At 36.8% G+C, this 15872-nt stretch overlaps 1 protein-coding gene across 1 annotated transcript in view; it reads left to right on the forward strand.

Moving 5' to 3' along the window:
- Nucleotides 1-15378, forward strand: part of Ubxn2b (UBX domain protein 2B) — a 28871-nt gene extending 13493 nt beyond the window's left edge. The window contains exons 3-8 of the mRNA XM_090338848.1: nt 4328-4478; nt 7825-7908; nt 8917-9026; nt 10508-10645; nt 13454-13615; nt 14927-15378. Of these exons, the coding sequence (XP_090194974.1) occupies nt 4328-4478; nt 7825-7908; nt 8917-9026; nt 10508-10645; nt 13454-13615; nt 14927-15089 (808 nt within the window). The 3' untranslated portion in view covers nt 15090-15378. The remainder of the gene's footprint in view (nt 1-4327; nt 4479-7824; nt 7909-8916; nt 9027-10507; nt 10646-13453; nt 13616-14926) is intronic.
- The last annotated feature ends 494 nt before the right edge of the window (nt 15379-15872 follow it).

Genomic DNA, 15872 nt, shown 5'->3' on the forward strand with positions numbered 1-15872 from the left:
TGTCAAAGAAAAAACTCCAAGCGGCCCAAAAGTTAGTACAAGAACAATTGCAAGCTGGCCACATTGAGCCTTCTACTTCTCCTTGGAATGCCCCTATTTTTGTAATAGAAAAGAAATCTGGAAAATGGCGACTTCTTCATGATTTGAGGGTTACAAAATTTTGGCTTAATGTCAGATATGTTAAAGAGTCATGGACTCCACATAACTGAGGAAAAGGTACAATTAGGTTCTTCCATTTTGTATTTGGGATATCAAATTATGGATACATGTATTAAGCCACAAAAAATTCAGATTGCTAAAGATAAATTGATTATACTAGCTTTGGTACTCTACAGTATGTGCATGTGTCTATTGATACCTATTCTGGATTCATATTTGCTTCCTCTCATGCTGGAGAAAAGGTTAAGGATGTCATATCTCACGTGCTGCATGCATGTGCATCTATGGGGATGCCTAAAAGTATAAAAACAGATAATGGTCCAGCATATACATCTGCCTCCTTTGCTCAGTTTTGTACAACTTTAAATATTGTTCATAAAACAGGTATTCCTTATAATCCTCAAGGACAAGGGATAGTACAGCGTGCACATCAGACATTAAAATTATTGCTTTTGAAACAGAAAGGGAGAGATTGGAAGACTCCTAAGGATAGACTTGCTACAGCTCTTTTTACTTTAAACTTTCTTACTCTTGATGCTGAAGGACGTACTGCAGGAGATAAGACATTTTAATCCTTCTAGAAGTCATAAACCTTTAGTATTGTGGAAAGATACTCTCTCTGGAAACTGGAAAGGACCAGACCCTGTCCTCATGTGGGGGCGAGGAAGTGTTTGTGTTTTTCCACAGGATGCTGACAGTCCCATTTGGGTGCTGGAGAGACTGATACATCAGACGGTGGAGACTGCTCGGAAGCACGTCGGTCAAGATGAAGACTCTTCTACGAGTGTGGTTCCCTGAGTGAATCCGCGCAGCAATGATGACCCTATCAATGTCGCTGAGGATCACGCTACTGGGACCTGAACAGTCTTGGCCACTTCCTCTAACCAACACTTCTTCAGTATTTCTCATTCTTCTATTGCTTGGCTATGATACAATTTGCTTGTGTGATAGTCTTTGTTTTTCTATTGGTTTCAATCTCTAATTATTAATAATGTTCTAGTTAATATTGGAATGCTTCCCTGTTTTCTCTGGCTATTGTAGTCAGAGCCCCTCAGTATATACCAGTGCCTGTACAGGCGGAGGAGAATGCTTTCACACTCATCAGTAAAAGACTTTGGTATTTTCCTGACCATGGTGGTGGCCATTGCCACATCTGCAGATGTCGTTACTGCCGCGAGGATTGCCCTTGCCACTGCAGTTTCTACAGAGAATGATTTGAATACTATGTTGAAGATCTCAGAAGCCATTGATCAGCATGTGAGGACTGGAATTGTTATGCTTGATCAATGAATTGATTTATTGTGAGAACAATAGTTTGGATTTGTTTTTATGCGCTATAATTGTAATATGTCTATATTGCTTGCCCAAAATAATACAAAATCAATGCAGAAAGTGAATGCTAATGCGACAGGCATTCCCTCAAGTCTGGTTCGCTTAAATAGACGGCTGGTAGTCAAAGACTGGAAAGTCCCAGTTATTAGCCTATCAACCTAAGACAGGAGCCAAGTAAAAAGGACTTGGTGATCCCATGACGGGTAAGAAGACTAATGAGCTTGGAGACACCCAAGGCAGGCACAGCCGATCTAATATGGTGGTAGCCCCACATATCCTAAGTTTTGTCTTTTTTAAGATAAAAAAACGGGGGAGATTTTGGGGGCCGAGTAATGCCGTATCTGATAACTTTCTGCTGAGGCTTGTAGTAGAGATAAAACACGTGGATCTTTGTCCTGTCCATCTTGTATACTGATAGGCTCCCTCACCCAATATAAGGAGGAGGGATTTAGGGAATAAAGGGAGAGAGATCTTCCTGCCTTGATGATGCTGCGTGACGTCTCTGTTTATGCTCCCGGGTAAGAAGGCTGGGTGCGGGAGGACATTGGGCCCCTACCTCTCGTGCTTTGGCCTGGTTGGGGTGTGTTTTTCCCCATCTCCCCTACTAGTAGAGAGGGACCGGAGACGAAGGACCCCGACAGGGAATAGTGTGCAGGCCTGAGTTCAAGGCTCGGGAATAGTGTGCAGGCCTGAGTTTAGGGCTCAGGAATAGTGTGCAGGCCTGAGTTCCAAGGCTCAGGAATAGTGTGCAGGCCTGAGTTCAAGCTCCAGCACCAAGCCCTCACCACCACCACCCAAAAATCTGTAGTGATAAAAGTTTTTACTTTATTCCATATTTTTCCTCCATCTCCTCTCTGATCCAGTAGGCATTTTCAGTCACAACGTTTTAGTCTGTCAATGAGTTTTCTTACCTGTAATTTGGGGGTAATATTGTTCTGAGGATTAAATGTCCACATTGTTCACCCTGGTAAATGTTAGTTGTTGTATCTTTAGAAGCAAGGGCTGCTTATGTGATACAGAATTAGTAGTGGTAAGACAAAGGATAAGAAGGGTATGAAATAAAGAAGTTGAAGTAGTCAAAGGAATGAAGTAATATAATTTTAAGTTCAGGTGTTGTGATAGGAGTTATCCCTTTGACGATTTTCATTCAACCTATACTGTAGTTAACACATTAGGAAAAGAAAAAAGTATACAAATTGGAAAGAAACCTTTGCACTCCATGTTTGATTTGAAAGTATGTTTGTGTAAGCATAGAGCATTACTTTACTAGTCAGGAAATACTGCTATGTCTCCTCATTCATTTCCAAAGAATAGTCAGAACATTCACAAAGAATTAACACGAAGTAGAGGGCTTACACTACTGGATATAAAGGCTTACACCAAAGCTGCAGAAGTGAAGAGGGTAAAGACTGGCAGTAAGTGGAAAATCCAAGCAATCGAAGGAATCATAAATGCTCACAGATGGCCACTTGATTTCTGATGTGTGACACTGCAGAGGGGAAGGGGAAGGAGCATATGGACGTTTGTGTGGAGAGTCATTCTTGGCAGACTCAGTTTTAGATGGATTGTGGGTCTAAATATAACAGTTAAAACAGTGATGCTTTTATAAGGAAACAGGATATCCTGACCTTAGAGTAGACAAAAGTTTCTTAAATAATACATTTAATCCATTAATCATAAAAGAGAGTCTTTTCCAAAAAGATGTCTCTCACTAAAGCAGAGCTAAAGAGGAAACCTGGAACAGAGAAGGGCAGTAGGAAGCTTTGCCTTTGCTTTTCAGTTGGCAGTCCTAAGACCATCTGCTATCCAGCTCATCCTATTGCATTTGTTCATTCACCCTGATTTGCTGTATTGGTCTGAGGAATGCAGTGTGTAAGCATTGGAAGGCTTCCCCAGCTCCTGCTCCTCCTGGTGTACCAGGAATGTACCTCCAAAGCACTGGCAGGCCAATAAAGCCCCTCCACCCACAGCACAGAGGTGTCTTTTGCTGCCCACTTGCTTTCAAGGAGAATTTTTCTTTCACTGACAAATTGAGAGCTGATCTGCTCTCTCCTCTGTTCTGTTCAGTGTTCACATGCTAATTCTGGGGAAAATCCTGCAAGTGACCTCCATTCCTAGTTTGCATCGCTTTTCACGTCTGCTTAGTGTGAGTTTGAAACTAGAGTAGATGATATAGGAAGTGAAGGGTTGACCTTATCTTATACTTCATTTCCATTTTCTGTTATCATGATGGAGGGGAATGTGTTGAAAGATGATTGTTACCCTCAAGTGAAGGAAATTCTTATGTTTCATACAGACATTTATGAAGTTAGAGTCAGAGCAAGAATTAGTCACTGTGTAAGAAAGACACTGGAAAAAACAAGTCTCTAAATCATTTACTTTTGACTTGGAGAATTAAATGGAATAGATTATCTGCAATTCCAAGTAAACAATGTACCTCTACAGTCTACAGAGCTGGTTGTTTGTAATGAGAAAATATAAGGATCTCTACTGTCTGTCTCCTGAGTGTCAGGAAAAGAAGCCTCCCACTGTCACTCTCTTTCTCTGATTGTGGAAGCTGCCTTTCATAAGCAGCCACTGAGCCCAGAGCAGGAAGCAAGCATGCCAGTTACAAAGCTGGGTGCCAGATGTGCCATCAGAGTCTCTCAGAGTCTCTACAAACTCAGTGAGGAAATATATGTACCTATGTTCTATCTTTCTCTTAATTCTATTTAAAAAACCAACTATTTCCACAGAAATCAGGAATGTCTCTTAACTAAAATTTATTTTGTAAGACTATGTAGCTTCTTTAGATTTTGTCTATTCTATTTTTATTCATGAACTATACTGTTTAAAGCTTTTATTCAGGAGAACATGAATACAGTGGATTACATATCGTTCGACCTTCAACTGGGAAAATTGTGAATGAGCTTTTCAAAGAGGCAAGAGAACATGGGGCTGTTCCTCTAAATGAAGCCACGAGATCTTCAAGTGATGACAAATGTAAGGTCAGTGCCATTTTAAAAGTAGACTGTGTGTATGTGTATTTGCGTGTATGTATATGTGTGGTGCTGGAAGTTTGAACTCAAAGCTTTGCACTAAGTAGATAGATACTCTGAGCTACCCTAGCAATTCTATTATTTCTATTGTTTCAAAATGATTTATAGATCTTGTTTTCTATTTAATATTTCTGAGATCTAGAACCTTTACTTTTATTTTTTCATTATAAATTATGACTGATTCCCTTTTAAAAAATTTATTGTAAAGGTGATTACACAGAGTTTACAGTTGCATAATAATATTTATTTTTTGTTCTTGAAAGAAAATTGCAACCGTTTTTTACTATTGCTAAATAACAGATAATTCTTAAATAGTAAGGTAATTATAGATTCTCAGGGGTTTGCAACAAGAATGCAGAGAGATCATAATTTATCACGGTAGTTCCAATTTGCACAATTGTAATACAGGATAAAAGCCAGGAATTTGATGTTGAAACACATGTAGATTGCATAATAACCAACATAACCAAGATGCTGTTCAATCATTATCAAGGTCTTTGATGGTGTACTATTTTATAGCCACCCCCGTACCTTTATATTCTCTTTAACATCTGGTCATGATCAATTTGTTTTCTTTCTCTGTAAATTTGTAATATTGAGAATGTTAATGTAATCATACAGTATATGACCTTTTGGGAATATAATTTTTTACTCTAATATAATGCCCCTGAGATTAATGAAAGTTATTGTTTGTGGTAGTATTTGATTCCTTTTTATTCTTGACAGAAATCCACATTGTGGCTAGATAGACAACCATATGTATAGGCTGTCAATATTGAGACAAATTTTAGTTGTTTCTAGTTTTTACCTATTATAATTCCTGTGAGCAGTCATCTTAAAGATTTATACAAATGTAAATTTTCATGTCTTTGGAATAAAAGCCCAGGAGCTTTTATTGGTGTGATAGTTTGATACTGAATATTTAGTGTTTAAAGAGACTGCCTAATTATTTTCCAAAATGATTGTATTAGATTCTCACAGATCTAATGTCAGCCATTGGTGATGGTGATATTTTCTATATAAGCCATTTTGATAAGGTATGTCATGAGAATATAGTGTGAATTCACATTTCCCTCATAACTAGTTAACTTGCACTTTCTTATTGGCTGGTAAGATGGAACATTTTTTTCCAAATGTTTATTTGCCATTTTCATGCATGTTTCATGAGTGTCTCTTCATGACTTCTGCTTACATTCTGTTTGGATTTTTTTGTTTTGTTATTATTAATTGTAGAATGTTCTCTTTTAATAGATGGCAGTTTTTTTGTCAAGTGCATAAATGATTCCCAAATATGTTCTTTTAGACTATAATTTGTATTTTCATCCTCTTAGGGTATTTTGCAGTAAGTAAATGTTTATCAGTTAATATTTATAATTCAACTTACCTCTTTTTCTTTCATGGATCATATTTTTGATGTGTTGTCCAATAATTATTCACATAACTTCCGGTCCCAGAAATTTTCCCTGGAAATTTTTGAAGTTGACATTTTATGTTTAAACCTGTCTCGACCTTATTGTGTGGAATGTCAGAAGCTTGTTCCAGGTTCCTTTTGTGCTTATAGGTGTCTAGTTATATATCACTTGTTGCAAAGGCCCACCTTTCTCCATTCATTGCATTGCTTTTGTAACCTCCTAAGTTGCTCTACATCTTTATACACCTTCTGTAACTGTGTCAGCTGACACAGCTTTAGGATATTGAAGAGCATGGGTACCAGCGTCTTTTGGGACTTTTTGTTTGTTTTTGGTGTCAGTAGGGGGGCTTGAACTCAATGCCTAGGTTATGTCCTTTAGCTTTTTCACTCAAGACTGGCACTCTACCACTTCAGACACAACTCCAGCTTTTTGGTAGTTAATTAGAGACCAGTCTCATGAACTTTCTTGCATAGGCTTGCTTTTACTGTCCTCATATCTCAGCCTCCTGAGTAGCTAGAAGTACAGATGTGAGCAACCAGCACTTGGCTCTGCATATATTCTTATAATCAGCAGTTCTCAATCTCAAAATCTCTTGAGTCATTTGGAGGATTTTCTACACTATCATATGGCTTTGGGTATTATAGAGCAATAGATTTGAGTTGCTCCTAGATGTGTCTTTGAAAATTTTTCTTGCAATGTGGTCATCATCTGTTAAGAATCTCTGTTCTGGTCAGGAGTTTGACCTAGTGGTAGAGCGCTTGCCTAGCATGCACAAAGATCCGGGTTTGATTCCTCTGTACCACATATATAGAGAGAGAGAAAAAAAGAAGCTGGAAATGATGTTGTGGTTTAAGTGGTAGAGCTCTAGCCTTGTGAAAGCCCAAGGACAACACTCAGGTCCTGAGTTTAAGCCCTAGTACCGGCAAGAAGAAGAAAAATAAAAGAAAGAATCTCTATTCTAAACTAAACATTTTTACCCTTTCTTTATTAATCAACAGCTTGAGATTTTTATAGTCAAGCCCTAAGATAATCTTAGTTCCTGCAAGTTCCTCAATTCTGTAAGAAAAATATGAATTCTGTATAATTTATTGTGTGGGAAAGAAAGCAATATAGTAATTAAATGGAATGGTATCTCCCCTCTCTTACACACAAACAGCAAAATAAAAAGTGCAGAATTGGGCACCAGTGGCTCATACTTGTAATCCTGCCTACTCAGGAGGCTGAGATATGAGAATTGTGGGTCCAAGCCAGCTGGGGCAAGAAAGTCTGTAAGACTTTTTTATCCCCAATTAACCACCAGAAAACTGGAAGTGGCACTTGGCTTAAAGTAGTAGAGTGCTAGTCTAGTCTTGATCACAAAAGCTTAGGGACACTGCTCACTCTCTCTCTCTCTCTCTATATATATATATATGCATAAATGTATATCTTAGTTTAATAATACTCTAAATTAGTTCAACTTCTGATTTTAATAAAAGAAACTTGTACCAGGCACTAATGGCTTAAGTCTATAATCCTAGCTATTCAGGAGGCTGAGATCTGAAGAAGCTAGACCCTGTGAGACTCTTTTCTCCAATTAATCACCAGAAAACAAGAAATGGTGCTTTGGCTCAAGGTGGTAGAGCACAAGCCTTGAGCGAAAGAGCTCAATGACAGTGCCTAGTCCTTGAGTTCAAGCCCCATGACTCGAAAAAAGAAAGAAACTTAATTTCTTTCTTGAATAAACTTTTCTATAACATAAAGTCTTCGTTTTAATATAAAAATATCCTAGTAATTGTGAACCTGTTCAGTAATTAGGATTTATGAGTTTAAAAATAACATCTAGTGCTAATAACGTTTAAATTATTCCTTTAGTGAATTTTATACTTATTTACTATGTATTTTAGTCATTTACAGGTGGAGGATATAGATTGGGCAATTCCTTTTGTAAACGGTCTGAATATATCTATGGAGAAAATCAACTTCAAGACGTACGTACAGTAATAAAAACAAATGTAAAAGTATGTGCTTCTAGTTACTATTTTTTTATGAATTTAAAATCTCTTCATTGTTAGTTTTTGATACCTGGATTAAGTTTTTGATATCTGGATTAAGGACTACTGTGTGTTTTCCAGCTGAATTTTTTTTTTTCCAGTCCTGGGGCTTGAACTCGGGGCCTGGACACTGTCATTAGACACTTTTTTCTCAAGACTAACACTCTGCTACTTGAGCCACAGTGCCACTTCCAGCTTTTTCTGTGTAGTTGGTTCTGGGGAATTGAACCCAGGGCTTCGTGCATACTAGGCAAGTATGCACTATGCATGTTACCGGTAGGTCATGTTCCTGGCCCCCTTTCATCTCAATTTTAAAACTTCTCATCCTTGCGCTTCATACCTGTTTTAATATTTATTTTTGTATTAATTTATGCTATATATCTGAATATATTTATGTATTTGTACATATATATTTGTATGCATGTGTGTGTTTATATATATACATATATGTATAATCATAATGTAAAATGAGTTGAAATGTTAGCATGGAACACCTAAGATGTTGCCTTTGAAACTTTTTAAATTATAATTTGATTTTATTATTAATGTTATTTATTTTGAACATTAATAGGAGTTGGTTGGAAGGTGATTGGTGGGTCAGCCTTGCGCCTATGCTGTAGAGCACAGAGAAGTGTGGTGTGGATGAAGGAACAGGTTGGGGACAGCTAGGTGGCAGGTGCTGCCTTCTCATTTCTTTGTTTGTGCACTGAGGCCAGAGTCCATCTGCAGAACCTTTGGTATTAGCAACCAGTGTCCGTTTATTTGTTAAGCTAAAAATAAGTCTGCCAAGCAAACATGGTTTTATATCTTTTAACTCTGAATAAAGAGCAAAACAAATATCTCCCTATTTTAAAATCAGTTGCATAATATGTTGTGAGATATGGCATTTAAACTTTAAAATGGCTTGAAAGCAGGTTCTTACACTTTTAATTTTCTGACCAATAGGTACAGATTTTGCTTAAACTGTGGAGCAATGGTTTCAGTTTAGATGATGGAGAATTGAGGCCTTACAATGACCCAACAAATGCTCAGTTTCTGGAGTCTGTTAAGAGAGGGTAAGATGTATCATTTAATATCTGTTTGTTTCTTGGAATGAGGATAATTTTTTTAAACAGACTTGTTCAGTTGTATGGTACTAATTTTTAAGAATTGATTAATAGAGGTTATTACTCCGGTCATTGCTAGGGGGGTAAGTTACCTGATTCTTTGCACAGAGGGCCATTGTCTTTTCACCCCTTCAAAATCTGGTGAAAGTATAGGCTCAACTCCAAGATGAAAGGTTTTGATGAAGTAAATCAGTAAATCAATTCATATGTAGCTCTCTATCCACAGATGCATTCTTCTGCTTATTGACAGGAAGATCTTCATTGCATATCTGCCTGGAATCCAGCAACTTAATAATAAAAATCCTTTTAAGATGACTTTGGCAGAAAATTTCAAAAGACTTTAAATAATAAGCCAGTTACACAGTGGCTTGCCTCATCCAAAGAGCATTGCAACTCAACCGCCCTTTTTGCCAGAGAATGGGGAGTCAAGTGATTTTGCTGTTAATAAAACCTTTTTTACCTTATGTCACTAAGTGACAGAGGAGTCATTCCCAAGTAAAAAATACAACTGAAGACATAGATGGATGATAAGCAGAGAGATTGAGACAGAGAAAGAGACTAAAGTAGGTTATACAACATAGAGGAATTGAAGGTGGGGCTTTTTGCAAGTGAAGAAAACTGGCCAGGATGGTAGTTAAAGTAGAATGAGGATGAATATTCTTTGGAATTGAAGTCAGGGAAGTCTGGAGGAGAGATGTTTTTGATGAGTTGGCATAAATTTTGAGTTAAAGTGCTGCACAAATAGGAAATGACACAAAGACAAGACATTATATACAGTCTTGAGAAAAATGTTAAGCTGTCTAGGACAAAGTACATTGTAGTAGCTGATACTTGGATTTAAGTCACAGTTAAGAGTCAATGGGAAGACCTTTGGGTTGCTAAGAGAAACCCGTCATTTGATGGGATAATATTGATAGGTGCTACAAGAAAGCAGCAATGGTTTTATGCTGTGATATAGATCAAAGCCAATTTCATGTTTAAAAAATGTATAAACTTGGAAAATGAACAAAGTTTCTATGATTTTATGTCACTCATTCACTATGTGTCACCATGCTTCTCATGAGACGGCCCTGCTAGTGAAGGGAAGCAGGGCTCACCGTGACCCAACATTCAGACAGTGATCAGCCTCAGAACTTCCTCCAGATGTTGTACTTATTATTGAAAAACATCCTACTGCTATTAAGGTGTCAGTTGTTATCTCTCAATTTAATTTTCTAAATGCACTATGATACCACTTGGACCACAAATGCATTCATGTGTTGAGAACTACTAAGAAATAGTATGTAATTTACAATAAAAAAAAAGATCTACATGGATTTAAGTAATCATGAAAGTTTTTATAAGTGAATCCACATTGTTGATCACAGTAATATCTACAATGTAGTTTTACTTCTCAGGGCTATAACTCAAACCTGTTCCCTCTCTTAAAGGGAGATTCCTCTGGAGCTCCAGCGGCTGGCACATGGCGGCCAGGTGGATCTGGACATGGAGGACCATCAGGATCAGGAGTACACAAAGCCCAGACTGAGGTTCAAGGCTTTCAGTGGAGAAGGGCAGAAACTTGGAAGGTAAGATGCCTACAGGGAGAAGAATACTGCTTAGTTCAAACTGAATTTTATTTTATTTTATTGTCGGGGTAACATGTAGAGGGATTATGGTTGCATTTGTCAGGTAATAGGGACATTACTTCTCAAACACTGATACCCCTTCTCATGTTTTTGTCTCCCTGCCCCGGCCCCGGCCCAGTCATCTTGTTTTCCCCCTTCCCTTCCCTATTTCAAATAAATAAATGTATATATAATACACCAGGTAACAAAGTCAGATACAGTAACCACATGAGATTAGCCATAAGGGGAAAAAAAGAGAAAAGAAATAACTGCACACCGTACATTGAGAACAATCACAATTGACAATAATAAAAAGAAGACAAGTTTCAGAGTAAAAAAAAAAAAACAAAAAACTCTGAACTTACAACCTTCTTAGAGGAAGTAGATGTGTTCATCTGGTGTATGATATTAATAATAACTACCATCTGAATTGCAGTTAGCTGTGTTTCTGGTTCTCTGTTTACTTTCCCTGCATTAATTCACCAACAGTCCTTTCACACATAGGTACAGTTAGTACTCCATTTTGCATTGGAATAATAAAATAGCTGCTAGTAGGGTTCAAGCCCAAGCATCTGGGTTTTTTTATTTTCGCCACTATGCCTTACTCCTCTTCAGCACGTGGTGTTAAATGGGGAATTATGAAGGGTTGCTGAGTAGATCAGGCAAATGGAAACCTTACCTCATACATCATGACTGTAAACATATGTTTCTGCCATCAGTAAGTACTAATTTCCTGCAACATCATCAATGTGCTTATATTGTTGGTGTTCAGTGATTTTTAAGTAGACAAATTCTTTATTTTTGGAGTGCAAGCTTTATGTATAAAACCTGAACTGATTGATAGTAGGTGAAGAAAATATTGAGTCTGAGCCCATTGCAAGGAAACTCTAGGACTTTGAATAGTATAATTTAATTACTAATATGCATGGCATAATGTATGAGTGACTTATAACTGTGACTTAACATAACCTTCATAAATAATAAAATATTTTGAAAAAGTAGCTCTCTCTTCCTCCATGATTTACTATCCTTTTATGGGTTTTTATTCCTTTTTATGCTATTCCTTTCTTTCAGAGTCCTCTTTATTTGCCACGTACACATTGCTTATCAATTCCTTTGTCCTGTCTCAAAATAGAAAGGAATTTAATATTTGGCTCTTTAAGTTTTTCTTCCCTATCTTTATCATCTCTCTCTTTTTCTCTTGATAGAGATTGCTTCCTAGGAAATACAGAAGATATAGGAATATGGTTGACCTAGCTTTGTTTTTACAACTCAAATCCTTCACTGCCTAATTACCTATACGTAAAATTTTTCTTCCTCCTCTCTGCCAATCCAGATAGACTTTTATTAATTGTCTTTCCGTGTAACCATCAGTTCTTTGATTCTCTTGCTTTAACCTTCTAGATATTCTAGCAATATAGGCATATGGCACTATAACTGACTTGTAATTACTTTTTCCTGGGAGTTTCTTAATCCATAAGTCCATAAATGTAACACCCTTGAATATAAAGACAGACTATAGGTATTGGTTTGCTTGGTACACTGGTAGAATTGCATAAGATCTAAACTGCAGGGAGTGTAAGAAATCCACTAAGTTTTTTGGCTTCTAATGTACAGAACTTTTATGTTAGGAGTTTACTGTGATAGTATAAACCTATGTACCCATGAACTCCAATATTGATTGTTATTATATAATTCTATGCTAAGGAAGAGTTGCATAGAACATTTCATGTTAACATTGTACATTAAAATATACGCTGAGACGGGGCTCAGTGGTTCACGCCTGTAATCCTAGCTACTCTGGAGGCTGAAATCTGAGGATCAAGGTTCAAAGCCAGCCAGGGCACAAAAGCACCTGAGACTCTTATCTCCAATTAACCTCTAGAAAACGGGAAGTGGGGCTTGGCTTGCTCAAGGGTAGGGTGCTAGCCTTGGACTGAAGAGTTCAGGGACATGTTCTTTAGTGCCTAGGCTGGCTTTGAACTGCGATCCTTAGATCTTAGCCCGCTAAGTGATTATAACTTGTTTAATCTTCATAATCTTCAAGCTACTAAGAAAATGTAATGTCACTAGTAATCAAAGACAAATGGTAAGGTGTCCCCTCTAGTAAGCTTCATTATAAATTCATCACCATGAATAAAATTTTATTCTTCATTATTATTGCAGTTACCTTTATTTTTACCAAGCAATAACTACTTAAAATCACATTTTTAAATAACATTGTTTAAGTTTAAAAGGTTTGTACTGATAATATGTAAGTATAGCTAGAACCTTTTAAACCATTGTGTTCTGGACAGTATATTAAGGGTTTACCGAGATTACATGACTTGAGTTTATTCTTCCATATATATGTGTATAGTAATATATATATGTATGATACTTGTGCAATAGAATGGGATTTCAGAGAGATTTATTAAATTTACACAATTAACATAGTTGAGAGTTGAAGTCAGATGTGTGGTCTTAATTATTCTTTGATATTAACTTAATTGGTGTGATTTCTAATAAAACTGTTCTGCAGAACAGTCTTAAACTACAGAGATAAAGGTAAAAAAATGCAGTTAGGCTTTTGAGTGATATTGGATAGTAAATGAGAATCATAATATCCAAAAGAAAGACCCTGGAAGAAGCAGAGGGAGCTGTGTCCTGCTTGTCCTGAAGTCATACAAAGGGTGGCTTGAGGATCGGCTGTAGATCCAGCTACTCTACCTTCTGTGTATGGTGTTTCCCATGTTCTGACTTGTGTTCTTATTCTGAAATCTTCTATAGCCTTACGCCTGAAATAGTCAGTACACCCTCCTCCCCAGAAGAAGAGGACAAGTCAATATTTAATGCAGTTGTTCTTATTGATGATACGGTACCAACTACCAAAATTCAAATCAGGTTAGCAGATGGAAGTCGTTTGATACAAAGATTCAATAGCACACACAGGTAAGCTGGCTTTACTAGCAGAATGTCTAGATTGCTACAGTATAGTGTTTTTTAACAAAGTAAAATAAGACTTATAATAGGAAATTCTTTATATTCATTTTTGTTGTTGTTAGTTGGGGGTTGAATTCAGGGCCTGGGCACTGTCCCTGAGCCACTTGTGCTCAAGGCTAGCAGTCTGCCATTTGAGCCACAGCACCACTTCCAGTTTTTGAGTGGTTAATTAGAGATAAGTGTCTCATACAATCTTTTCTACCCTGACTGGTTTCAAACTGTGATCTTGAGATCTGAGCCTCCTGAGCAACTACCATTAGCCGGCACTTAGCCCCTTATATTGCTTTTATCTTTTCTTTCTTTTTTTCTTTATTTATGTATTTTTTTAAAAAAAAATTTGCTAGTCCTGGGCTTGAGCTCAGGGCCTGAACACTGTCCTTGGGTTTTTCTCAAGGCTAGAACCTACCACTTGAGTCACAGCACCCCTTCTGGCTTTTTCTGTGTATGTGATATGGAGAAATTGAACCCGGGTCTTCATGGATGCTAGGCAAGCACTTTACCATTAGGCCAAACTCCCAGCCCCTTACAGTATTTTTTAAATGAGCAATTATTGTATATAATAAATAAAATATATGTAAACCTCTGCCAATTGCAACCACTAAATGAATAAGAGTTGTAGTTTTATGTTGTTGCTTATTGAAGTAGGGTTTAATTTAAGATAAGAAATCTTATTTGGAAAAAAAAGTATAGTGTAAATAATGTTGATATCAAATATAGTATGTCTTAAGTTTCCCATTAATTTTGATCAATATTTCTTGTTTGCATATTTTTTTCCAGTTAAGTTTCCATGTATATGAGAGTATTTTTCTTTTTTCTTTTCTTTCTTTATGAGGCAATGTCTTACTATGTAGTTATGTAGCTCAGGCTGGCCTTAAACTCATGATCCTTCTGCCTCAGCCTCCTGAGTGCTGGGATTACATGTATGTACCCACATGCAACTCAGGTTGTTATAAACCAACCCAGATGTCCTAACATTTTTCTCCTCAAATATAAAGCTTGTAAGTTTAATATAGTAGTATTGTTAATACTTCATGTATAACTCAGATTATTTACAGTGAGATTAATGTTCACTCCAAGCTAATCGTTACGCTTTAATTAAAGACATAAATTTTTCCATTCAAATAAGGTAAACTAAAGAAAATTACAGCACCTTTAAATGAGTTAGAATTGTGTAACTTTTACCATATCATGGTGATTTGATTTTTGCTTGCATGGAAATACACCTTTGTAGCAATTTATTTTTGTATTTTGTTTCTTCAGGATTTTGGATGTTCGGGAATTTATTGTACAGTCTCGCCCTGAATTTGCAACTGTTGACTTTACCCTTGTGACTTCATTTCCAAATAAGGAGCTAACAGATGAAAGCCTGACACTGCAAGAAGCAGATATTCTTAACACTGTGTTACTCCAGCAACTAAAATAATACTGATTCTATCTATGCAGTAGCATATAGAAATAGGTAATGTGTCATGTAACTTAGAAAAGTTCTTTTCTGCATAGAAATTATTACATCAGATAAATTTGGGTTTGTTTGTTTGTTTGTTTTTTTTGTCTTCCAGACTTAGTATAAGTTAATTTGGATTAAAGGTAGATCTGGACATAAGTATGTTAGGATTTTTAGTTGCAGGTCTGGCTTATGTTGATAGGTTTTAAGTAGTTAGGCCATCTAGTTTGTTTATATGCTCAATATTGATGTAAACATTGTTTATGGACAAAACCTCTTTTTTATATAAATGTGCTTGGTAAAATTTGCACTAAAGTTTCTTGATGCAGAAATGACCAACAGCCATTAAAACCCCTTTTGATCATGTAAGATGAAAGTTTTCTGTAATATATATTGAAAAGTGTTTGTATTCTGAGTTTGAAATTGTTTAAGCAGTTATTTCTCCTTTTAAGAGATTGGGGGGTTGTCTTTCTTGTGGTTCTGGGATTTGAACTTAGGACCTTGTGCTGGTTTATTTGGGGAGTATCCTGGACTTTTCTACCAGGCTGGCTTTGTTCTTCAAACCTCCAGATCTCAAATTCCTGAATAGTTAAGATTGTAGGTGTGAGCTATAGGCACCCAGACTCCTATTAAGGTTTTTGCATATCCTTTTCACTGACTGATTGAGCAGTGTTACTACTATCACTTTGGCCTTGCATTTTGTGGAACTATGACCATCGTAAACTAGAATCCAAAGAAGGCAGCAGCTCTTGAAATGTGATG

This window comes from Megascapheus bottae, chromosome 9, assembly GCF_031878675.1.
Source record: "Megascapheus bottae isolate mThoBot1 chromosome 9, mThoBot2.hap1, whole genome shotgun sequence".
Lineage (NCBI taxonomy): Eukaryota > Metazoa > Chordata > Mammalia > Rodentia > Geomyidae > Megascapheus > Megascapheus bottae.